The sequence below is a fragment of the Rhinatrema bivittatum genome, chromosome 4 (genome assembly GCF_901001135.1).
Source record: "Rhinatrema bivittatum chromosome 4, aRhiBiv1.1, whole genome shotgun sequence".
NCBI classification, from domain to species: Eukaryota; Metazoa; Chordata; class Amphibia; order Gymnophiona; family Rhinatrematidae; genus Rhinatrema; species Rhinatrema bivittatum.
The window spans coordinates 43,095,812-43,120,589 of NC_042618.1; the positions used below are offsets into that span (position 1 = coordinate 43,095,812).

A 24,778-nucleotide genomic window follows, 5' to 3' on the forward strand; every position below is an offset into this window, starting at 1 on the left:
AACGGAGTTACTTTGGCTTTGTATTGACTTCTGATGGAGGCACGGGCACAATTTAAAACATTGATGTTGATACTTTCAGAGGGCGGCTTAGTTTATTTGAAGGATAAGTTGGACTGCTATCGTCCAAAATGACAATTGAGATCCAGTCAGGGTCTGTCCTTGTATATCCCACCTTCCTTTTTCAGGAGGTGGGATATGTCCGTTTATGACTAGAGCATTTTTGGTGGTGGCACAATCATTCTGGACTTGGTTACCAATAGAGGTTAGACTAGAACTTAATTATTTTTGTGTCCTTGATGTCAATGATTTATTTATTTATTTATTTATTAATTTTGTGTCAACTTATTTTGTATGCATTGAGATTAGGTTTTCATGGTTGAATTTGGTACATTGCTTTGGGCAGCCAGTTTTGGTTGGGGAGGCAATTAACAAATGTTTTAAATAAATATAAAGATATGTATCTAAAAAATTAATTTACCTAGAAATACAGATGTTGGCAGATAGGACCATTTAGTCCATTTGTCTGCCCATTTGTGCATGCCCACTGTGTAAGTCACATCTACATTTTCTGTTGTTTCGTGATGTAATAAATGTTTTGTTATGCAGCAACCCATCATAATACATTTCTGAAAGTTATGGTTTAGTGTTTTTAATGCACAGGTGCCACAAGTAGTCTGGTACCGAAGCATCTGGTGGTGGGGGGAGAGACCATGCCTACTTACAGAGCTATGATAGAGGGGAATGGGTCCGGGCAGCTGGACCCAGAAGTCTTCCTTGCGGGCAATTCTGTAAAGATGTGGGACTAGGCTGTAAAGGGGGAGAGGGGTCAGCAAGCAACATGTGAGAATTACATTTTGAAATCTCCATGCATTCTTTATGGTGTTGACTTTGCACCCATTTCACTCCTTGGGTACAGAAGTGCCTATGACATCAGCCTCTCCATGAATTTTCGAAAAGAAACTCATTGGGAGTGTCCCTTTGAATTTGCTTGCAGATCCATGGATCTGCAAGCAACATGAGGATTTTAAATATTGCCCCACTAAGGCAATGCATAACTTTTTTTTTTAATTACAACTTTGATATCACAAAACCGTTTTTCTTTCCCTCACATAAGGTAAAGGAACCAATACTTCTCTCCTCTTAGTTCTTACAAAACAGTTTGATCAATGGGAAGTTAGATTGTAAGCCCTCTGGGTATAGGGAAATACCTACAGTACCTGAATTTAATCCGCTTTGAAGAGCTGAAAGAAGTTTGAAAAGCGGAATATAAAAATCTAAATAAAAAAATAAAAAGTTAATTCATCCTTTTGCACACAAGAGGGCGATCTTAAACTAGAAATCCACACACAGGCTTGACAAGCAGGATTTCTCTTATTTTATGCATGTATAACACCAGAGTGAGTAATCTCTTCCAGTCAATGGTGCAAAAGTCAATGTAAAGTCAACTACATGAAATCAAAACACTTGACTGATTTGCATTCCCACTCAAATTTCTCATTCTTAAAACCTTCACTAAGCTTTTTCTAAGTGGTACTATTATACAAGTTTACAAATGATGCACAAATATTTGAACATTTGTAATTTGTTTACCTTTTTTGCTTTTTCCTTATCTGCTTAGAATATAAAATATACTGATGTTGGTGCAAAGCATGTGTGTACATGGCCATGTCTAGTAACTGCTGATGTTTTAAAGACACCATTTGCACATTATGCAATTTGTTTTTCATAAAAGACATTTCTAGCTTGGCATAGGTTGAAGAAAAGGTCTTGAGAGTAACTAAACTTAGTGAAATATGGTTATGTTCTCCAATTTGTTTTGGGTTTTTTTTAGTTTAATTTTGACAATGTCTTTCCATTCCTAGAAATTTTATGAACTCTACCATGGCTTTGTAATTCTTCATGGCACAGACACAATGGCCTACACAGCATCAGCCCTCTCTTTTATGTGTGAACACCTGGGTAAAACCATCATTTTAACAGGTTCCCAGGTAAGTCATTTTAAGAATGTACAATTTGTAGATTATTTTGGGAGGAAGGGGAATTTCTCTTGACTAAAGATATGAGGACCAGACAGTTTTGCCTCTTTGGTGATTATGAAATATCATATCAATAATCCTTTTTTGTCAATATAACATTAACCATACATGATAGGATCTAGCACTAGTCAAAGGCCAAGTTAGTACCTGGAGCTTGTTTCAGAATCCTGGAGAAATGGTTCTTTTAATCTTTATGCTTTGACCTCCTTAATTTGCAGCACTGTATGTATGATACCACGGTTCAGGACTTCGGTGTGCTGTGGTGGTGTAGTATTGCCACCATAATTCAATAATGTTCAATTATGGTATTCAGTCACTAACAATATTACCAGTAAGGTTTATTTCCTTGCATGTTAGCTTCACAAATCACTCCATGACAAATTTTTATAAAATTTAGTTCAGTGGTTTTGAGAGAGGCAAGGTTAAAAAAAAAAAAAAAAAAGTTTGTCATGCAAATTGTCTAGCTCAAAAATCTATTGAATTTTATATGCAGATTTTATAAAAGGTTATAACTTAGCCAATCTTGAAAATCTGTGTTTTGAATTACTGAGTTTTAAGAATTTTTAAGAAATTTGAATTTAAAAGTTCCCACTCGTGACTTTTTTTGTTTACTGTGATTCAGTAAGGTAAACCCACAAAATATCCATTGCAATTAACTTATTGGTGTGTGTTTATTGCATTACAGTATTTTTAATCTGTAAAGCAATTTAAGAAATGCTGATAAATACAATAAATTGTTTATAGTGGTACATATAATTGTGGGGAAAGATGTCAACATAAATTTTAATGTCTAAGTATGCCATTCAGCCATAATTCAGATGTTCATAGCAAGGCCTCTTCTTTCTCCTCTTCCCAGTGTCACCTGTCCTCATCCTAATGCTCCTTTTCATCCTCCCAGTGACTTTCTTCCCCATTTCTTCTCTCTCCCACTCCTAGCACCTCCTCTTCTTAGCGACTGATCTCTTCATTCACTAGCCTACCCCCAAAAAATAATTCAGCTTCCCAGTGTTCCCATCTCCTCCTCCTTAACCATCAGTGCCTCACTCACCCCTCAGAGCTGCCTTCTCCCCTTGGTTTCTCCCTAAAACCTGTTTCTCACCTTTTTCCCTCTCTCTCTCTTTCTCGCCTCACCTCCTCTTCTTCCAGATGCTGCAGTACTGATGGCATCTCCTCTTGAGGGGAGCCAGCAGGAGTGTCAGGAAGTTTACGAGGGCTCGCAGCAGTGGCTGCTTTTCTCAGGTCCAGTGCCTCCCTCTATTCCCCCAGGCCTGATTCGCGAATCCCATCCTGCTCTGCTGTGATTATGGCTGCAGAGTTTGTACTGCTAGTTTTTTGTAATTTATGGATGTTTTTAAATGTGATTCGCTTAGAACTGAGGACAGTGCAGACTGCAGAAGTTTTAAAAAGATGCTCTTCATGCCCCCCATGGAAATGAAAAGCTGGTGAGGTGGCAGGAAAACTCTATCCCTCCAGCAAGCAGAGAGACGTGCATGTGCAGCATTTAAGCCAGCAGTCACCACAAGCCATGCTACTCTCTCAAGATTAGTAGAGCCCCTCAGTCTGCGAGTTTTCAAAATGTTTGTGGTAACTGCTGGCTGAAATGTTGCACATCTGCTTCACTATGCTGGCTGGAGAGAGGAGTCTGTTTGCTATCTCAAGCTAGCTTTTTACTTCAGAGTTGTGGCAAGTGGTGTGGAGGAGCACCCCAGGAGGGATGGGGAGGATCATGTTGGTGGTGGGGGGAGCACTGAGGCACTGCAGCTATTGCTGTGGCTCAGCAGGGACTTTGACACAACAGGCTGGTTGAGAGCCACTGATCTAAGAAACAGTAGCACAAACTCCCTCCACTTCCAAGCATGTTATGAAAGGCGCAAAATCCTGCAAAAACTCTGTTTATGTTGCAAACCTTGTTGTACCATAGCACTAATTCACAGCACTCCATCTGCAACAATTTTACTTATGAAAAGGCAGCACTGCAAATATTATAGTGAACCCCACAACAGCTATACACCTCCTGTTGGGAAAATACAATGAACAAGACTACTACAGATCTCTGCATGCTAGCAGAATACCTCAGCTCTGTCACAGCTGCAGAACACAGTCATTCACCCAACCAGAATAGTTGACCACAAATTACAAATGTGCAGATAAAACTGAAATGGAAATACCAAGAAGCAAGACTTTGTATGCATTATAAAACTGGAAAACTAGAAACCAATATACATCTCCTCCTACACTTCAGCCAAGCCCCCATACTCTTTTTGTGGGAAGTGGGGTATGTTAATTTGAAGCTGCTGACCTTCTGTCATTGTTCTTGTTGAGAATTGGGGGTGTTTTTGTCATATAACTCCCACCCTCACCAACCAGAAGAACAACAGGGACTTTGTGTCTTCAACTTGACACCTCCTGTGGCCTTCCCTCCCTAGCACCAGTATCCCCTGATTCCCTCTCTTTGCCCTATGATTAGTAGCCAGCCAGTTAACCTCCAGTTCAAACTGATTCTACAGCCAATCAGCCTCAACCATCCTCAGTCAGCCTCCAGCCTCAACCCTCACCCTTTTTCATAGGAAGCCTTGATTTCCCTCCCCACACTAGCCAGCTTTGACCTTGTCCCCACCAAACAGGATCCAACTTTGCATCACCATAGCCAGCTTCCCTCCACCCCAGTAAGCTAGTTCCTTACTCACCTGCAGGTTTTCTTACACTGTCCAGGAAGTGTTGCTTTTGGTACCATGTAGCTGTCTGCATTTTCTTGCTGGTCTTGCAAGACATGCAGAGCCACACAAGAATATAAGCACTCATGTGACTACCCGTGTTCTTGCTATGATCTACATATCTTACAAGATCAGCGTAAGAATGCAGAGAGTCGTGTGTGCTGGCAGCAGCACTTCTGGGATGCTGCAACATAAAATTTGGTCGGGCCAGTACCTGATGCCTATGGCTGTTAATATCTACCATGTTTTCTTATTTACTATTATTTAGATGAGCTTTAGTAGAGAGTCCAGAGTAAATCACCTCTCATAAGGACTCTGTTTTTGTATTCTTAGTTTCTTCCCCCACTATCTTACCACTCTTTTGCTGACTGGGGGATGCAATACATAACTTCTATATGGCAACACTGCCCTCTGCTTGTGGGACTGGGCAGAAAGGTTTATGAAAATAATGTGGCATCTGCTCACCTTCCAAAATGAATCATGCAAAATTTCTCCTGGAATATCGTAATCTATAGCAGCATTTCCCAACCAGTGTGCTGCTGTTGTGCAGGTGTTTAGCGGCTGCATTTTCTCTTTCACTCCTGGCCTGCAGGTTGTCCTCCCGCCAGCAGGGAGCATGGGAGAGCAGCACTTATGGGCAGCTGCTCATGCTTTCTCCTCTGCTGGCTCTTCCTTGCAATAGAAACTAAACGGGGCTCTGTAGGCTTGTGAAACTTGCTGGCCCTGTGCAGTTCAGAGTGCAGAAGGAAGCTGGCAAAGGAGGAAGAAGGAGCACTTGATAAGCCCACTCCCAGACTTTTGCTGTTCAAGGATTGGGGATGGAGTAGGGAAAGCAACAGATGAAGGTGCCACAGGATGGGAGGGGGGGAGAGGGAAGATGATCCAAGGGGTGGGGAGAAAAGATAGAAGGTGAGAGAAGATGATGATACCAGGGAGTGAGGTTGAGGGAAGGTGATGCCATGGGGTGGGAGAGATGGAAGATTAATGATGTCAGTGGGGTAGAGGAGTGGAGTAAGGTGATGATGCCAGAGGGAGAGGGAAGATGATTATGATGTCAGGAAATGAGGGAGAGAGGGCAAGTGATGCAAGGGGGGGAAGAGAAGGTGATTGGCATGGGAAGTGGAGGAAGAGAACGATGCAAGGGGATGGTGAGAGAGGGAAATTGATGATGCTGGGAGTGAGGGAGAGGGGTGGAGGAAGAGGGAAGGAGATGATGTCATAGGGAGAGGGAAGGTGATAATGGGGAATGAAAGGATAGGGATGGTGATGATGGGGTGGTGGGAGAGGGAAGGTGATTGGGGGAGAGAGGTAGAAGGAAAGGGGTTGGGGGAGAGAGGTAGAAGGAAAGAGGAAGGTGGTGGTGATGATTCCGGGGGTTAGGAGGTGGAGAGATAAGGTGATGATGCCAGGGAGTGAGGGAGAGGGAAGGTGATGAGATGGTGGAAGAGGAAAGATGATGATGATGCCAGGGGCATGGGGGGATAGGAAAGGGAAGAAGATAATGATGCCAGGTGAGAGGCGTGATTATGATGTTTGGAGAAGACAGAAGGGAGGAGTTAATGATGCCGTGGGGTGGGGAAGTGAGTGATGTGCCACAACAAAGTGACCCCTGTGCCAGGTGTGCCAAGAAACAAAAAGGTTTGGGAACCACTGATCTATAGCAATGATTTTTAATATAATCCTTCACCCAGCCAGTCTGGTTTTCAGAATATCCACAATGAATCTATATGACATCTATTTGCATGCAATGCCTCTATTGTGTACAGATATATCTTTCATATAAATTCATTGTGGATATCCTAAAAACTGCACTGGCTGGGTGGTGCCCAAGGACTGGGTTGAGAATCACTGCTCTAGACCGCAGTGACCTATTGTTCATATTAAAGGGCACATTGGTGGAGGTAGTTCTAGATGGAGACATGGCTAGGCTGAGTACATAGCTCCATGTCCATAGACATAAGTTGGACCAATCCTGTTTTTTTTATGCCGTGGCATTAGGGAGATGTAGTTCTGATTTTCCTATTCACTAAGAAGATCAGAATTGCATCTTTCTGCATGCAATGAGGTACAACAAGGAGTGGCTCAGCTTGTTCTCTGGATGTGAAGTGTATGGACACCCTAGGCATGGCTTATTTATCAGAACGTAAATCCTGTTTTGGCCTCCATGAAGAGACTGTGTCTCCCTTACATGTAGTTTTCTATAAACTGTAGCTACAACATTTAAGGACACAAACGAGTCTGCTTTTCATGATATCCACAGTGAATGTTTATGATATCTTTGCATATATTTAATCTAAGAACCAGGTTAATATTCATATTTGGTTATCCTGAAAACCAGGCCTATTTGTGGCCTTTGAGGACTGGTCATAGTGCATCCCCAGTGTGTAGTTGGGAATGGAAGAAGGAGAAAGAGATGGAATAGTGTCATATGTTGGCTGGCTGGGATCTTTTCTTCAGCAGTGAAAAACCTACCTCTTGCTAAGTGCCCTAGACTCTGCTAGCTCAGAAAATGTAAATCTCAAGGTTGTGAACAAACATGAGTTTCTATGGCAGCATGGACAGCGAGTCTTCTTACTGATCTTTTGTGATTGGGAGTGTTCGAGTAGCACTATTGGACTTAGCAAAAAGATGAGTGCTGAGCTAAGATCTGAGAGTAGGGTCTAAGCTATGAGCAGAGGATAGTTAACACCCTGTCTACTGACCCTGTCTGAATATAACGTCTATTGCCAAAGGAAGATGAAACCACCTGCTTATATTTAGCTCCCCCCCCCCCCCCCCCACATACACACATTCTTTATGAGACCAGAAATGAGATGATATAAAAGGGTCACAAATTAAAATTGTGTGATTTCTTTAAGATGTTCTTTCTTAAGTCTATTACATATTTGTATTCAGAGGAAAATATTATCAGCTTTTTTTTTATAGCTTACAGGATTTGTGTGCAACATTTGATAACAAAAATAAATTCCATGATACGAATCTGTCTGCATAAATTTTGAGTTGCTCTGTATAATAGTTATTATTTTATAAGGATGTGTGCACTGAATTTTTTATTCAGATCATTCTTTTTGCTTTTTTGGGGGCACATTTTTTTCAGTTTTTCATTCATTTTGATAATTTATGCTCATTAATTGAGTTTTGTGCATGTAAAAAATATAAGGGCATAAAAATAATGAAATCTAGTGCACGTTCTCATTTTTATTATCTGTATTTTGTTTCAGTAAGTCACATTTTAAAGAAGCTTTTCTACAGAGATTCACCCGTAATTTCATCCTTTTCCATAGGTACCTATATACGAGATACGGAATGATGGCCGTGATAATCTGCTTGGAGCACTTCTAATTGCTGGGAACTTTGTCATTCCTGAGGTCGGTATTTATAGTGCTTTTAGCTTTTATAAATATTTGAAATGCAAGCATTTTCTCTGTTTTATTTGTATAAACCATTAAAATAAATGCAATGCGCAAAGATAATCTGGAGAAAAGTAAAGACATGCCTAAATAGTTAATATTGTATTGTTAACAATGGCACAAAAGGGTTCACGTGTAATAGTTTAGTAAATGGTAAATGCATTGGACCTATATAGATTAATGTTGTTAACATTAGAATAATACATTTACCCTTGTATAAAGTGCAACAGTTCAACTTCTCTACCTATTTCTTTAGTATTCTTCTTAAATTCCTTCTAAGACTGCCAAGGAATATTGGAAGGGGTGGATAATAGTTTGTGTGTTTGCGAATTTATAATTATTGGGTTGAACATAGACAAGTTTCTTTACTTGGCTTTCAGGTGTGCCTGTATTTTCACCATAAACTCTACAGGGGAAACAGGGTGACTAAGGTTGATGCTGAGAGTTTCAATGCATTCAACTCGCCCAACCTGCCTCCACTTGCAAATGCTGAGGTTGATATTACAAGTAAGTTGCAGCCCTGTAATTTATGCCACAAGTAAGATTATATTAACTATCTTAAGAATTGAAAAAAGTGCTAATGTTGGTTCTCATGCAGTTTAAAACTTTTTGGCTTCATCTATATATGGTCTTACATTAGATAAAAATCAGAATTTGTCAGGTTAAGCATTATGACACGCTGCCAAGGTGTGCTTTTGGAACATTTGTGTTTAAATTCAGGATTTCTTTACTTGTTTTTGGTAAGTATGCAGATATAAGATCTCAAATGCTAACAGGCTGCTACAGGATTCCTGCAGTCAGCCTGTGAATTATGGTATTAGCATAATTTGTTCAGGACATTAACTGGAAGATGATGCAAAGGAGATGCACGCCTTTTATTGTGGCAACTGAATTTAAGTGCATGCACTATCTTGTACATTCTAACCAGATTCAAAACTTGTCCATGATCACCCACACACACAGATGTACACTGGAAAAAAACAGACTTGCTGATTGGTTTGGCCTTCGCTGAAGCATATTTCCTTTCTGCAGGAGATGTATGCCCACAGGCAGTTAGGTTTGGGCCTTCTATGGTATTCTACAAACTTTCTTTACCCCCAGTCTTTGTTTTAACCTAATTTTTTATAATGTTTTTTCATTGTTTTGTTGTATGCATGGTGTATTTTTTAAGAGCAATTTAAGTTAAGGATCCACAGATTAAAATATAAAAAGTAGGCTAGTTTAGAGGGACATGGGTTTGATTCTTGGCACGGGTCTTCCGGTTTCTGAGTCAGCCAGGGCTGAAGATGCTGCAGAGGCAGCATTCACACAGCCCCTATGTGAGCATGAGGGGAGGAAAGGAGGGAGGACTGAGGAGGTTGTAGTCATCGTAGAGTCATGATCCCAAGTAAGATTTAGGGCTCATGATTGCAGGTTTTTTGGCCGAGGACTGTCTTGGCAATAATTAAACTAAAGTAATTTGGGAAGGGGATATAATAAAAGGGGCAAAATTCCCAATTAGTTGCAAATGAAGGCTTATGACAGATCTGAGCCTTAGTTCCAAAAAAAGAGGAAGAACAATACTGAATCAAAAACAAAAATACAAAGTCAGTGAATCTGAGCTTGAAACCATAGTTCCCTGTACGTACCCGGATCAGTCCAGACTCCTGGGTTTTGCCCCCCCCTCTAGCAGATGGAGACAGAAGTTTACAAACAAAAACTCCGCCTATATCTAGGCTGGTGCCACCTACAGTCTGGCAGTCTTCTTCTGTCTCCTAGCAGGTGGAGAGGGTGCAAAACCTGCAGTCTGAGCTGAGGCCTAGTTAAAAAAAAAAAAAAAAGTGATTGGTTAGATAGGGTGTTTTTAGGTTGTTCTTTCCTTGACGCTGGGACCGCAGTGGGGTGCCTGCAGGTCCGAGCCTGTCTCCTCCTGGGGGGTGAGGTCCCGCAGGGGCTTTTCCTCCGGGGAGTGGAGAGCGCTGAGGGTGGGCTGAGGGCCCTTGCCAGCGTTCTAGCCTGGGGGTGAAACCGGGGAGCTCGGTTCACTCCCCCCAGGTGGTCCCGGAACCGGCGGCGAACGGTAAAAAAAACAAAAAAAAACAACTTTTGTTTGTCTCTTCTTGCCTGTCTCTCTTTTCTCTCCCGGTTCGGGTTCATTTGCGTGCGGGGGAGGGGGAGCGGCGCCGCGGGTGGGGATTGATTTTTTTTTTTCTGTCTTGTTTCGGCTCCTCTGTGGAGCATGCCGCGGCGTCCAGTGTGCAGGGCCTGCGGGGCGGCCCGTCGCCTTTCCCGGGACAGCCTTTGTTCCGGCTGTGTCTCGGGCGGCGAGGGCGTTTCGGCGGGACCCGGTTCGCGGCAGCCGGAGGCTTCGGGACACAGATCGGGGGCAGTAGGTCCGTTCCCGCGGAGCGCGGGAACGGGCGCCATTTTGGAGGCAGCGATTTCGGCGGGAAAATCCGCCATCTTGGGCTCGGCGGGGCCTGGCTGCGCGGCGCCACCGTCACCGGGGGGAGCGGAGGACGCTCCTCCTGCACTGACCCCACAGCGGAGGGTTTCCGAGGGGGACCAGTCTCCGGCGGTGAGCGATCCGGAGGAGGATCCGGATCGCAGCTCTTCTGACTCCTTCTCCTCGGAGTTTGTTCTGGTAATGCATAGGGCTTTTAAAGCAAGCAGGCAGGCCAGAAAAAGATTGCGGGGAGCGCCGGATTCGGGGCGGGGGCCGGAGCCTAAACGGAGCACCAGGCCCTCTCCTGTCTCGGATCCCCCGGGGGGAGCACGCCCGCTCCGTTTGGGGGCTCCGCGGGGGGATGCAGAGACGGACTCCGAATTTGGGGATCCGGAGGAGCCGGATCCACAAGCGCAACCGCGTGGCGTTGACGGGGAGGGGGATCAGGGAGCTAGTGAGTCGAGTGGTCTCCGCGCGTCGGATGGCGATGACCCTAAGGTGGTGCGTTTATTTAGGCGCGACGAATTAGCGCCGCTGATCCCGGCGATCCTCGGTGAGTTGACGATAGACTTGCCACGACCGGAGTCGCGCCTCGGACGCACAGACCCCGTCGTGTTGGGGCTGAGGGGACCACAGACGGCTTTTCCATTGCATTTTTCGGTGTCCAATTTGCTTTTTAAGGAGTGGGACACTCCTGATTTGGGGTTGAAGGTGGCTAAGGCCATGGACAAGCTTTATCCCCTGACGGAGGACGCGCTCGAGCTCCTTAAGATTCCGAAGCTGGACTCTGCGGTGGCGGCGGTCACCAAGAGGACTACCATCCCGGTAACGGGAGGGACGGCACTCAAGGATTTGCAGGATCGTAAGCTGGAGGTGCAGCTTAAGAAAATTTTTGAAGTCTCCGCGCTTGGAGTACGAGCAGCGATCTGTAGCGGTTTCTCTCTCCGTGCGGGGCTCAGGTGGGCCCAGCAGCTTTCTGCTAACGAAGGTTTGTCGCCGGAGGAAGCGCAGCAGGCGGCTCGTTTGGAGGCAGTGATTGCCTATAGCGCGGATGCCTTTCATGATTTGCTCCGTTCTTCGGCACGGGCGATGGTCTCGGCGGTTTCGGCTCGGCGTTTGTTATGGCTCCGCCATTGGGCGGCGGACGTTTCGTCAAAGGCTCGGTTAGGCTCACTGCCATTTAAGGGGAAGTTACTCTTTGGTAAGGAGCTGGAGGATTTGATTGAGTCTTTGGGCGAGAACAAGATCCATCGTTTGCCGGAGGACAGGCCGCGTCGGGGGATGCCGGCCACGCGGGGTAGATTCCGTGGGGGTCGGCGGCCCCGTAATGCGCGAGGGGCGGTCTCGTCTTTTCGCCACAATGCGGCTAGGCAGCAGGCATACACGCAGTCCTTTCGAGGGCGCCGGTTCGGTAGACCCGGGACCGGGTCCGGAACGCCGGGCGGGAAACTGCCACAATGATGGGCTGCCGGCCCACGCCCCGGTGCCGGTGATCGGCGGCAGGCTGATGCAGTTTGCAGGGGAGTGGGCCAAAATCACGTCGGATCAGTGGGTGCTGGACGTGATAAATCGCGGCTACGCATTAGATTTTGCACGGTGGCCCCCGCCTTGTTTCATGGTGTCGCCCGGCGGTTTTTCCGAGAAGCGGCTGGCGTTGCGGGGCACGATCCGACATCTGTTAGCCCTGGGCGCGATCGTACCCGTACCGTTCCACGAGCTACGCACCGGCAGGTATTCCATTTACTTTCTGGTACCAAAAAAAGAGGGCACGTTTCGTCCGATTCTCGACCTCAAGGGCGTCAACAGGTGCTTGCGGATCCCCAGGTTTCGCATGGAGACTCTACGGTCGGTCATCGCGTCCGTGAGGCAAGGGGAGTTCCTCGCTTCTCTGGATCTCACGGAGGCGTATCTTCACATCGGGATCTGCGCGGATCACCAGCGCTACCTTCGATTTGCGGTGTTGGGACAGCATTTTCAGTTTCAAGCACTACCATTCGGGCTGGCGACAGCCCCGCGGACCTTTACAAAGATCATGGTTGTGGTGGCTGCTCATCTTCGCAAGGAGGGGTGTCTGGTTCATCCGTATCTGGACGATTGGTTGATTCGGGCGAAGTCCGAGCGTCTGTCGGTTGGCGGTTCGACGAGTGATCGAGTTGTTGGAGAGTCTCGGCTGGGTGATCAATCGAGCCAAGAGCCGGCTAGAACCGTCGCAATCCCTGGAGTTTTTGGGGGCTTTGTTCGACACGCGTCAGGGCATGGTTTATTTGACGCAGGAGCGCAGAATCAAGCTGCAGTGTCAAGCCAGGCGTTTGTTGGACAAGCCCATGCCGGTTGTCTGGGACTATCTACAAATGGTAGGGTCTATGACGTCCACGCGGGAATTGGTTCCTTGGGCGTTCGCGCATATGCGACCGTTACAATTGGCCTTACTCTCCCGCTGGAACCCGGTGTCGGAACAGTTTCAGCTGCCGTTACCGCTGCCACGTTCGGCCCGTGCCAGCATGGCCTGGTGGCTCTGTCACAACAACTTGACCAAGGGCATTTCGCTGGCTCTGCCCTCGTGGACGGTGGTCACCACGGACGCCAGTCTGTACGGCTGGGGCGCGGTGTGTCTCCGGAGCTCGGTGCAGGGCGTATGGTCCTCGACGGAGGCGGCGTGGTCCATCAATCGGCTGGAGACCAGGGCGGTGAGGTTCGCCCTGCGGGAGTTCCTGCCATTGGTTCGCGGTCAGGCGTCAGGATTCTGTCGGACAATGCGACAACGGTAGCGTACATCAACCGGCAGGGCGGCACCAGAAGCCTGCCGGTGGCCGCCGAGGCGAGGCAGTTGATGGCTTGGCCGAGCGGCATCTGCAATGCATTGCGGCGTCGCATATTGCGGGCGTGGAAAACGTCCAGGCGGACTTTCTGAGTCGACATCGGCTGGATCCAGGCGAATGGGAACTCGCGGACGTGGCGTTTCGAAGCATTTGTGCCAGGTGGGGAACACCTGTGCTAGATCTGATGGCGACGTTCAAAAATGCCAAAGCGCCGCGGTTTTTTGCCCGTCGCCGGGAGACGGGGGCGGAGGGAGTCGACGCCCTCGCGTTGCCTTGGCTGACAGGGGTGCTCCTCTATGTGTTTCCTCCGTGGCCCCTCATCGGTCGGACGCTGAGGCGCATCGAACTTCACCCGTCGCCCGTGATTCTAGTTGCACCCGAGTGGCCGCGGCGGCCGTGGTTCGCGGATCTTCAGAACTTGGCGCTGGGGCCTCCCCTGCGGTTTCCGTATGTGCCGGACCTGCTACATCAGGGGCCCGTTTGTTTCGACCAGGTCGAATGCTTCTGTCTAGCGGCATGGCTTTTGAGAGGCGTAGATTGAAGAAACGGGGTTATTCTGATGCGGTGGTCACAACGCTGTTACGGTCGCGCAAGCCTTCCACATCTCTGGCGTATGTGCGAGTATGGACGATCTTTGAGACATGGTGCCTGGCACAGGCTATTCGGCCTACGCGGGCCTCGGTGCCAGAGGTGTTGCTTTTCCTCCAGGATGGTTTGGCGAAAGGCTTGTCTTGCAGTTCGCTTAGGGTGCAAGTAGCGGCACTTGCCTTGCTGCGCGGGCAGGTCCACGGGGTGGCATTGTCTGCGCACCCGGACGTCGTTCGTTTCCTCCGGGGCGCTAAGCTTTTACGTCCTCCGTTCCGTTCTCCGTGTCCTTCGTGGAGTTTGAATCTGGTGCTGAAGGCCTTATGTTCCGCTCCCTTCGAGCCTATCCGCGGAGCTACAGTGAAAGACTTGACACTGAAGGTGGTTTTTCTGGTGGCTGTGGCGTCGGCAAGGAGGGTGTCGGAGCTTCAAGCCTTGTCTTGTCGGGAACCTTTCTTGAGGATTACGGATTCGGGGGTGTCGCTTCGTACGGTGCCTTCCTTCTTGCCTAAGGTGGTCTCGGCTTTTCATCTCAACCAGTCTGTGGAGTTGCCTGCGTTTTCTGAGGCCGATAAGTCGCTTCCGAATTATCGAGATTTGCGGCGGCTAGACGTGAGGAGAGCCCTTTTAGGTTATCTAGAGGTGACGAACCCCTTTCGGAGATCGGATCATCTTTTTGTCTTGTGGGGCGGTCCTCGACGCGGTCAGGCGGCTTCCAAGACTACCATTGCGCGCTGGTTGAAGGAGGCCATTGGTTCCGCATATCTGCTGCAGGGCAAGTCTGTTCCGGTGGGGCTTAAGGCTCATTCTACGCGTTCTCAGGCTGCCTCCTGGGTGGAGTGCAGTCAGGTTTCGGCGGAAGACATTTGTAAAGCGGCAACCTGGAAGTCGTTGCATACCTTTGCTCGTCATTATCGCCTTGATGTGCGTGCACCGGGTACCGGCGGTTTCGGGGCAGGGGTGCTCAGAGCGGGACTCTCCGGATCCCACCCTAGTTAAGGTAGCTCTGGTACATCCCAGGAGTCTGGACTGATCCGGGTACGTACAGGGAAAAGAAAATTAGGTCTTACCTTAGTTAATTTTCGTTCCTGTAGTACCACGGATCAGTCCAGAATCCCGCCCGGCGAGTCTACTGTTCGGTATGAGAATCCGGTCTGTGGACGGTATGGTTTCTTTCTGTCCATTCTGTCTCTGTTGTCTCTTTTCTTCGTTATCGATGGCTCTGGTTCTGGTCCCATTTGGGGGATAGTTGAGCAGTTAGTTTGGTTGGTAGGTTCCTGTATATAGTTCGTTTGTAGTGATTTTGGGGGCTTCATCTGCTTTGACATTAAGTAAGACTGCCAGACTGTAGGTGGCACCAGCCTAGATATAGGCGGAGTTTTTGTTTGTAAACTTCTGTCTCCATCTGCTAGAGGGGGGGCAAAACCCAGGAGTCTGGACTGATCCGTGGTACTACAGGAACGAAAATTAACTAAGGTAAGACCTAATTTTCTTCTTTATATTTCAGTTTAAAATGTGGTAAATGTAAGTTTTATGTACTGAATTCTTTCAGCTTTCTAAGGAGGAGGCCACAGAAATACTGAATCACACAATGCAGTCTTGGTGCATTTCAACAACACTGACTTTTTGACTTCATGCTTCTTTAATTGGTAATCAGAATCAAAATCCATAGGGTCAGATGTTTGGGGTTTTTTTTTCCATGTATTGCATTTTTCTCTGAGGAGAAGCAGGATGTTAGTCCTCACACATGGATGACATCATCTGATAGAAACATAGAAATGACGGCAGAAGAAGACCAAATGGCCCATCCAGTCTGCCCAGCAAGCTTTCGTACTTATTTTTCTCATACTTATCTGTTACTCTGACCGCTGAGGTCAGGGCCCTTATTGGTAACTTTTTGGTTCTAATTTCCTTCCACCCCCGCCATTGATGTAGAGAGCAGTGCTGGAGCTGCATCAATGTGAAGTATCAAGCCTAAATGGTTAGGGGTAGTAACCGCCGCAATAAGCAAGCTACTCCCACGTTTATTTGTTTACCCAGCCTGTGCAATTTAGTCCTTGTTGGTTGTCTGAATATAAATTCTCTTTTCTTCATTCCCCCTGTCATTGAAGCAGATAGCTGATTGGATATGCAATGAAGGGGAAGCATCAGGCTAATTTGGTTTGAGGTAGTAACCACCGCAACAAGCAAGCTACTCCCACGCTTATTTGTGAATGCAGATATTTTTTCCCACATATCCTCTTGCTGTTGAAGCATAGAGCAATGTTGGAGTCACATTAACCTTGTGTATGTTTATTGTATAAGGGTAGTAGCCATCATTCCCACAAGCCACCCCCATGCCTCTTCTCTTCATTTCATTCCATTCACATCCTCAAGACTTTATGGATCCCACAGCGTTTGTCCCACACCGTTTTGAAATCCTTCACAGATTTGGTCCTCACCACTTCCTCCGGAAGGGCGTTCCAGGCATCCACAACCCTCTCCATGAAGAAATACTTCCTGACATTGGTTCTGAGTCTTCCTCCCTGGAGTTTTAAGTCATGACCCCTGGTTCTGCTGATTTTTTTCCAACTGAAAAGGTTTGTTGTTGACCATGGATCATTAAAACCTTTCAAGTATCTGAAAGTCTGTATCATATCACCCCTGTTCCTCCTTTCCTCCAGGGTATACATATTTAGATTCTTCAATCTCCTCATAAGTCATTTGATAAAGACCCTCCACCTTTTTGGTCGCCCTTCTCTGGACCTCCACCATCCTGTCTCTGTCCCTTCTGAGATATGGTCTCCAGAACTGAACACAGTACTCCAGGTGAGGCCTCACCAAGGACCTGTACAAGGGGTAATCACTTCTCTTTTCTTACTTGTTATTCCCCTCTCTATGCAGCCCAGCATTCTTCTGGCTTTAGCTCTCGCCTTGTTGCATTGTTTCGCCGACTTCACGTCGTTAGACATTATCACTCCAAGGTGTCTCTCCTGCTCCGTGCACATCAGCCCTTCACCCCCTATCGAATACATTTCTTTCAGATTTCCACACCCCATATGCATGACTCTGCACTTCTTGGCATTGAATCTCAGCTGCCATATCTTTGACCAGTCTTCCAGCTTCCTTAAATCCCGTCTCATTCTCTCCACTTCTTCCGGCGTGTCCACTCTGTTGCAGATCTTATATCATCCGCAAATAGACAAACCTTACCTTCTATCCCCTCTGTGATGTCACTCACGAAGATATTGAACAGGCCTGGTCCCAACACCGACCCTGGCAGCACTCTGCTCATCACCGCTCTCTCTTCCAAGTAAGTTCCATTTACCATCACACATCTTCTGTCCTTCAACCAGTTTGTTATCCATGCCACCACCTTGGGACTCACTCCCAAGCTTCTCGTTTTATTCAAAAGCCTCCTGTGTGGGACCGTATCAAAAGCATTGCTAAAATCCAAGTAGATGACATCAAGTGCTCTTCCTTGATCCAATTCCTTAGTCACCCAATCAAAAAAAATCTATCAGATTCGTCTGACAGGACCTTCCCATGGTGAAACCATGCTGCCTGTGGTCCAGCAATTTTGCTGCTTGTAGATAGTTCACTATTCTTTCCTTCAGCAGCAACTCTAATACTTTTCCCTCCACTGAGGTGAGGCTAACCGACCTGTAGTTACCAGCCTCCTCTCTGCTCCCACTCTTGTGAAGAGGGACCACTGTCACTCTTCTCCAATCACTCATCACCACTCCCATTTCCAGGGATCTATTGAACAGGTCACGCAACGGAGCCGCCAGCACATCTCTGAGCTCCCTCAGTATCCTGGGATGAACCTCATCAGGCCCCATGGCTTTGTCCACTTTCAGTTTTCCTATCTCTTCCCATACATTCTCTTCCGTAAACGGAGTTTCATCCATTCCACTTTCCTCCAATTTCTTGTTAATTAGCGACGGTCCTTCTCCGGGGTCTTCTTTAGTGAACACCGAACTGAAGTATTCGTTTAATATTTCTGCCATTTCTTTATCTGTCTCCACCCATTAATCCTTTTCACCTTTCAATTTCACTATACCACTTTGGACTTTTCTCCTTTCGCTGATGTATCTGAAAAATGTTTTGTCACGTCACTTTACCTCTTTGGCAATCCTTTCTTCCGCTTGACTTTTCGCTTTCTTGATTACTTTCTTCATCTCCCTCAGTTTTATCAGATATTCTTCCTTGTGACTTCCCTTTGGGATCCTTTTATATTTCTTAAATGCTGTTCTTTTATTCTTGAAGAAAACAACATCCTCACCCCAAACCAATTTCGTTTTCGTAAGACTAGGAATACCGAATCGCTATTAGCCTCACTATCAGACACTATTATCTTTAATCTAGAAAAAGGCCAACCTTGCCTCCTCGCTCTCCTGGATCTCTCATCAGCGTTTGATACCGTAAACCACCCGTGCCTCCTGCAACACCTATCGGACATTGGCATTACAGGAGCAGCATTCAACTGGTTCAAATCATTTTTGGAAAACAGATCATACAAGGTCAAGATAAATAACAAAGAGTCTCACGCCATCGAATCCAAGAGGGGGGAGTACCGCAAGGATCATCCCTCTCTCCAACTCTCTTCAATATATATCTTCTCCCGCTCTGTCAATTACTCACCAACCTCAAGCTAATTCACTTCCTATATGCGGATGACATACAAATCCTCATCCCTATAGAAGACTCACTACACAAAGCCATGTCACACTGGAGTAAATGTCTCTCAGCTATCAACAACCTACTCACCAGCCTCAACCTAGTCTTAAACACAAACAAAACCGAAATCCTCATTATAGCACCGGAAAACTATGTCCCACCCACACCTCCTAACACTAGCCAAAGTCCGGATACCTCTTTGCAACAAGTAAAAGACCTGGGAGTCGTCATCGACAGCGGATTCAGCCTCAACAAATTCGTTAATAACACAACAAAAGAATGTTTCTTTAAACTACAAACCTTAAAGAAACTAAAACCACTCCTTCTATACAGAGACTTCCGCATGGTGCTACAAGCCATCATACTCCCAAAACTGGACTACTGTAACTCTCTCCTTCTAGGCCTACCAGCATGCACCACAAAACCACTTCAGATGGTCCTGAATGCCTCGGCAAGAATTCTCTCTAATGCCAAAAAAAGAGACCATATCACCCCAATCCTTCATCATCTCCACTGGCTTCCGATTAAATACAGGATCCAATTCAAGTCCTTAATGATGATACATAAGGCCTTATATAACATCGCTCCGCTCAAGTTAACGTTTCAAATTCAGCTACACACATCCATGAAACCGACTAGAAGCGCATATCAGAACAGACTAATCACACAACCGGCGAAATCATCTCTGAGGAAACGCGCTCTATCCACAGCGGGCCCTTCACTCTGGAACTCGCTTCCTCCAGACCTTCGCCTTGAACCATGCCACGCGACATTTAAAAAGAAACTTAAGACTTGGTTGTTCAAACAAGCATTCCCTTAGAGCTAAGAGCAGGAAGAAAGACATTCTCATATTATCCGTTTTTCCCCCAGCATATATCTTCCTGAATAGATCAATATTGAACTGTACTTAAACATATAATCATGTTGACAAACAGATAACCATGTTATTTACTTATTAACTTGCATGTTATTTATTAACTGTTTAGCAATATTATATACTATTCTGTTACTTGGATTAATTATGTTCATTGTAAACCGCTAATTGAAGCGATAGTTACTGTTCCCTGTAAACCGGGGTGATATGTATATTATACAGGAACTTCCGGTATATAAATCCTTAAATAAATAAATCTTATTTTATCAGCCACCTCCTTTGTGAACTAGATAGGTTTCATGCTTTTCTTTACTTTTCTTACATGTATATTAGTCGCTTCAGTAATTGCACCTTTTAGTTTGGCCCACTGTTGTTCCACATCTCTCGTTTTCTCCCATTCTTCTAGTTCTTCCTCCAGGTACTTCCCTATTTCAACAAAGTCCGTGTTTTTGAAACACAAAACCCTGGTCTTTGTGTGACTTCTCTGTATTGTATTAGTGATATGAAACCATACCATTTGATGATCACTGGTGCTGAGGTGGGCACCCACCGGGACATTAGAGACATTATCTCCATTAATGAGCACTAAATCAAGTATAGCTCCCTTCCTCGTAGGCTCCATTACCATTTGTTTGAACAGAGCCACTTGCAGGGCATCCACTATTTCTCTACTACAGTTAGATTCCGCAGAAGGGATTCTCCAGTTTACATCTGGTAGATTAAAATCTCCAACAATCACCACTTGATGGAGCACCAATGCAGAAAACTTATATCAAAATTTTCTAGAACTTTGACTAGGCACACTGAGTAGGCCCAACATGCCCTGCACCTTCTGTCCATGCAGGGTCCCTCTCTAGTCTCTCTTTTTTTCTGTGGCACTGTAAGCTTCTCGATGTGAGTGAACTCACTTTGACTATTTTTGACCTCGTGGAAAACGTATTTTTTTCTCGCATTTTTCACGTTTTTTCATCGTTGTTCCATCACCAAGTCCCTCTTGGTGCCCTCCCATAGCACCAACAACTAAGTAGCTATATGGTATGTTGTCAAGCATGGAGGCATGGGATTACCTCCTGTGTCAGGAAGCAGGGCGTGGGCTCTGTCCCATGGTATGGTGCTCAGGGCCATGAACCTGGCCGGGACAGAGACCGAGGTAGCAGATAGGCTGAGTCGAGCCATCAGACCACACGAGTGGTCCCTGGACTGAGGGGTAGCGAATCAGATATTCTACCTCTGGGGGAGCCCGGACGTAGATCTTTTCATGTCTCCCTACAACAGGAAGGTGCCTCTGTTTTGCTCCCTGCACAGATCAGATGGCAAACCAGCCTCTAATGCTCTCGCCTGTCATTAGGCATGGGTCTTCTGTATGAGTATCCTCTGATTCACTTATTGGCGAAGACTCACTTGAAGCTTCGCAAGGACAAGGGACTATGATCCTCATAGCCCCTCATTGGCCGAGACAGGTGTGGTTTCCACTCCTTCGAGACTTCCCCAGATCTCATCACACAAGATCAAGGCAGGCTGCGGCATCCCAACATCCAGGCCCTGTCACAGCCTGGATGTTGAGAGTTTAATCCTACAGCTAATAGATCTTTCAGAAGATGTGTCTCAGGTCCTGGCAGCTTCCAGAAAGCCTTCCACTAGAAAGTTGTATGGACTGAAGTGGAGGAGGTTTCCCATGTGGTGTGAACAGAAGGCCCTAGATCTCTTCTCCTGCCCCACGCAAAATCTGCTTGACTATCTCCCACATCTTTCGAAGGCTGGTTTAAAGACCAACCCTATTAGAGTTCATCTCAGTGCTATTGGCGCTTACCACCAAGGTTTAGATGGTACACGCATCTCTGTACAGCCTATAGTTGTATGCTTCATGTGGGGCCTGCTTCAATTGAAGCCTCTCCTAAGGCCTCCCGCTGTGTCTTGGGACTTCAACATGGTGTTAGCTCAGCTGATGAAAGTGCCTTTTGAGCTGCTGCACACCTCTGACCTGAAGTACCTGACCTGGAAGATCATATTTTTGGTGGCAGTCACTTCAGCGTGTAGGGTCATCGAGCTCCAGGCCTTAGTGACATATCCACCTTATACTAAGTTTTATCATGACAGGGTGGTCTTGCGTATGCATCCTAAGTTCCTGCCTAAGGTGGTGAAGGACTTCCATCTTAACCAGTCCATTGGCCTGCCAACATTCTTTCCCAGGCCCTATTCCATACCAAAGTGAACAAGTACTGCACAGTTTGGACTGCAAGCGAGCCTTATAGGGTTATTCATCAAAATGTGTTATGGCGTTAAAGCATGCGATAACACATTAACGCATGCGATAATTGTGTTACCGCACGGTGCGAATGCAAATTTTTTGAAGGGGCGGGATCAAGGAGGGTTTTGGGTAGGATTAATTAAAATGAGGGGCAATATCGCACCATGCGATAGCATAATGCATGCTATCGCACGGTTTTAACGCCAGAAATAACTACACCTTTTTTCTTGGTGTTAAGCTGTGCGATATGCCCAAAAAGGCCATAACGCAATTTGCGTTAAAGATTGAAAATTGCATTTCGGCCATTTCTGGGCTTAGAGAGAGAGGGAGAGAGCACATGGGGAGGCTTTCATTGTATTCAACTATTTGTATCTCTATAAGAGGGCCAGCTAATAGCTCAAGGTGAGGTGTTAGTGGTAGTTTAGGGTTTGGGGCCAGTTTTACATGCAGAGTGAGACGTACGAACAGCACAGTGCACCTTGGTGAATATTTGATGTCATTTGGAGTGAGCAAAGTCTCACAAAGATGATATTTCTAGTGTTCTCTTGCCCTAGCTTGATGGACTCTATAACAGGGTACTATCAAGCTAGGGCGAGAGAACACTGTAGAAATATCATCTTTGTGAGACTTTGCTCACGCCAAATGACGTCAAATCTTCACCGAGGTGCACTTTGCTGTTCGTATGTCTCACTCTGCATGTAAAACTGGCTCCTAAACTACCACCAACACCTCACCTCGAGCTATTAGCTAGCCCTCCTATAGAGATATAAATAGTTGACTACTTTGAAGGCCTTATAAATAGTCTGTCTCTCTCTCTCTCTCTCTCTCTCTCTCTCTCTCTCTCTCTCTCTCGATACCTATCTAGGTAGTTCGTGGGGTACGAAAACTTTACCACACCCCACGATACTACCTATGTGAAGTGCCATGTTAGTGCGCGGTGTGGTAATTCTAAAATTACCATACGCATGTCCTTTTTCTTACCATGCAATATTATAGAATTTTGATGAATCTAGGGGTTAGCTGCCTATCTGTAGCAGACAGAATCCCATACATAGTCCACCCAACTTTTAATGTCTTTTGACAAGAATAGGTTGGGCGGCGTTGGGCGTTGCTGTTGCCAAATAGACACTATCCAATTGGCTAGCAGACTGCATCTCCTTCTGTTATGCCCAGGTGGGACTGCAACTTGGGGGTCAGGTCCAGGATCATTTTGTCAGAGCCATGGTAGTGTTTGTTGCCCATATGCAAGCAGTTCCCATGGAGGACATCTGCAAGGCTGCAACATGGAGTTCTTTCCACATATTTCACATCTCATTACTTTCTGGATAGGGATGGCTGACACGACAGTAGTTTTGGCCAGTCTGTCCTTCGGAACTTGTTTGAGATGTAGAACCCAACTCTTCCACCTAGGGACTGTTGTTTGGGTTCAGGCTGTCTCCCCCTCTGTTACCAACAGCACTGGTGGTGGTGTGCCCGTTGGCACCTAGTTGGGTGTCTGTTGGACCCCTTTTGTGTTGTGGAGTAGCCTGTATTTATGGATTCACCCATGTGTGAGGACTACCATTCTGCTTGTCCTCTGAGAAAGCAGAGTTGCTTACCTGTAACAGGAGTTCTCCAAGGACAGCAGGATGTTAGTCCTCACGAAACCCACCTGCCACCCCACAGAGTTGGGTTTCTCTTATTCTTTATTTTAATTATAATTCTATGATAGAAGACTGGAGAGGGACCCCACATGGATGCGTGGTGTAGGGCATGCTGGGCATGCTCAGTCTGCCTAGTCAAAAGTTCTAGAAACTGACATAATTTTTCTGCATCGGGGCTCCATCTAATGATGTCACCCATGTGTGAGGAATAACATCCTGCTGTCCTTGGAGCACACCTGTTACAGGTAAGCAACTCTGATTTATATGGGACAGTCTCTCTCTTCCAAAGGTGTGCATCAGTTAACCTCATTAACAGCAACTTATTGCATTTGTTTTCCTGTACTACTTTCCCATCCAGAGGTAGGCTCAGCCCTCCTCCCCTTGTCTGTCAGCCAGATTACTAATAAAGCAGGTGGTGTACTGGTATGACTTGTCTGTACCTTTAAAAGACTGCACTGTTTGTGTGGAACTTCGCTAACATTAAAAGTTGCATTTCTTGTTTGATTTCATAACTTGCAAAGTACAGCTACCACTCCTTAGGGAGGTGTCACATTTAGAAATTCTCTTCTCATACAAGGAGTTTAAACCTGCGTTGTTGACCAAACAGAATTTTGCCAGTTTCTAGAACCAACTTGAATGTGTTTGATTAACTTTTGGTAAAGGGTAGATGGAAAAAGGGAAACATTTGTATAAAAGTATTTATTGCCTTGTGTTCCTGGTGTGTCTTGATATTTCTGATCTGTTGAAGCTGGCTTATAGTTTTGCTCCTCCCACTCTGGCATAGTTCAAAAATGCCCTAAAGTGAAACACCTTCACTTGGTTCAAGCATTCTTACCCTGTAAGAGCAAAGGACCTGAAATCCAAGTGTGAAGAAAAGACCAGCTCTAATCATTTTCAAAATATTTTAAGTGGCTATAGATTAATAGACCCTAATTCCATATTTTAAAGCAGTGTTTCTCTTATTATATAGCACCTTTTTTCAACATACCATTTTGTCTTGTGCATTTTTTTTTGTATGATGAGTGAAGGAAAGCTGTTTTCTCCTGTGCATGGCTGTGTGCATCTGGATGGCCTCATTCTTCCATGCTTGTGTTGCAATGCAGGCTAAATGCAGCTCACTTTTGTGAAATGGAAGAGAGAGTGATTATGGTTTTCAGCAGTTATGGGACACTGTGACTGGTTCAGTTTTATATTTTGTTTTTCAAATATCTAAGGCATTGTGACACTTTAATAATACTGTATGATTGAATGTAACATTATAAACATCTTAAAGGAGAAAACCACCTAATATTCCATGCAGCTAATAGTCCAGTCAAGTGAAAGAAACCTCCTAGCTGAAATATATATAATAGATCTGTGGACTGC

At 45.9% G+C, this 24,778-nt stretch overlaps 1 protein-coding gene across 1 annotated transcript in view; it reads left to right on the plus strand.

The window, feature by feature from the left end:
- The window catches only part of ASPG (asparaginase), a 184,646-nt gene that overhangs the window by 63,316 nt on the left and 96,552 nt on the right, over positions 1–24,778 (plus strand). Inside the window, exons 4-6 of the mRNA XM_029598056.1 lie at positions 1,863–1,988; positions 8,035–8,118; positions 8,541–8,667. Of these exons, the coding sequence (XP_029453916.1) occupies positions 1,863–1,988; positions 8,035–8,118; positions 8,541–8,667 (337 nt within the window). The remainder of the gene's footprint in view (positions 1–1,862; positions 1,989–8,034; positions 8,119–8,540; positions 8,668–24,778) is intronic.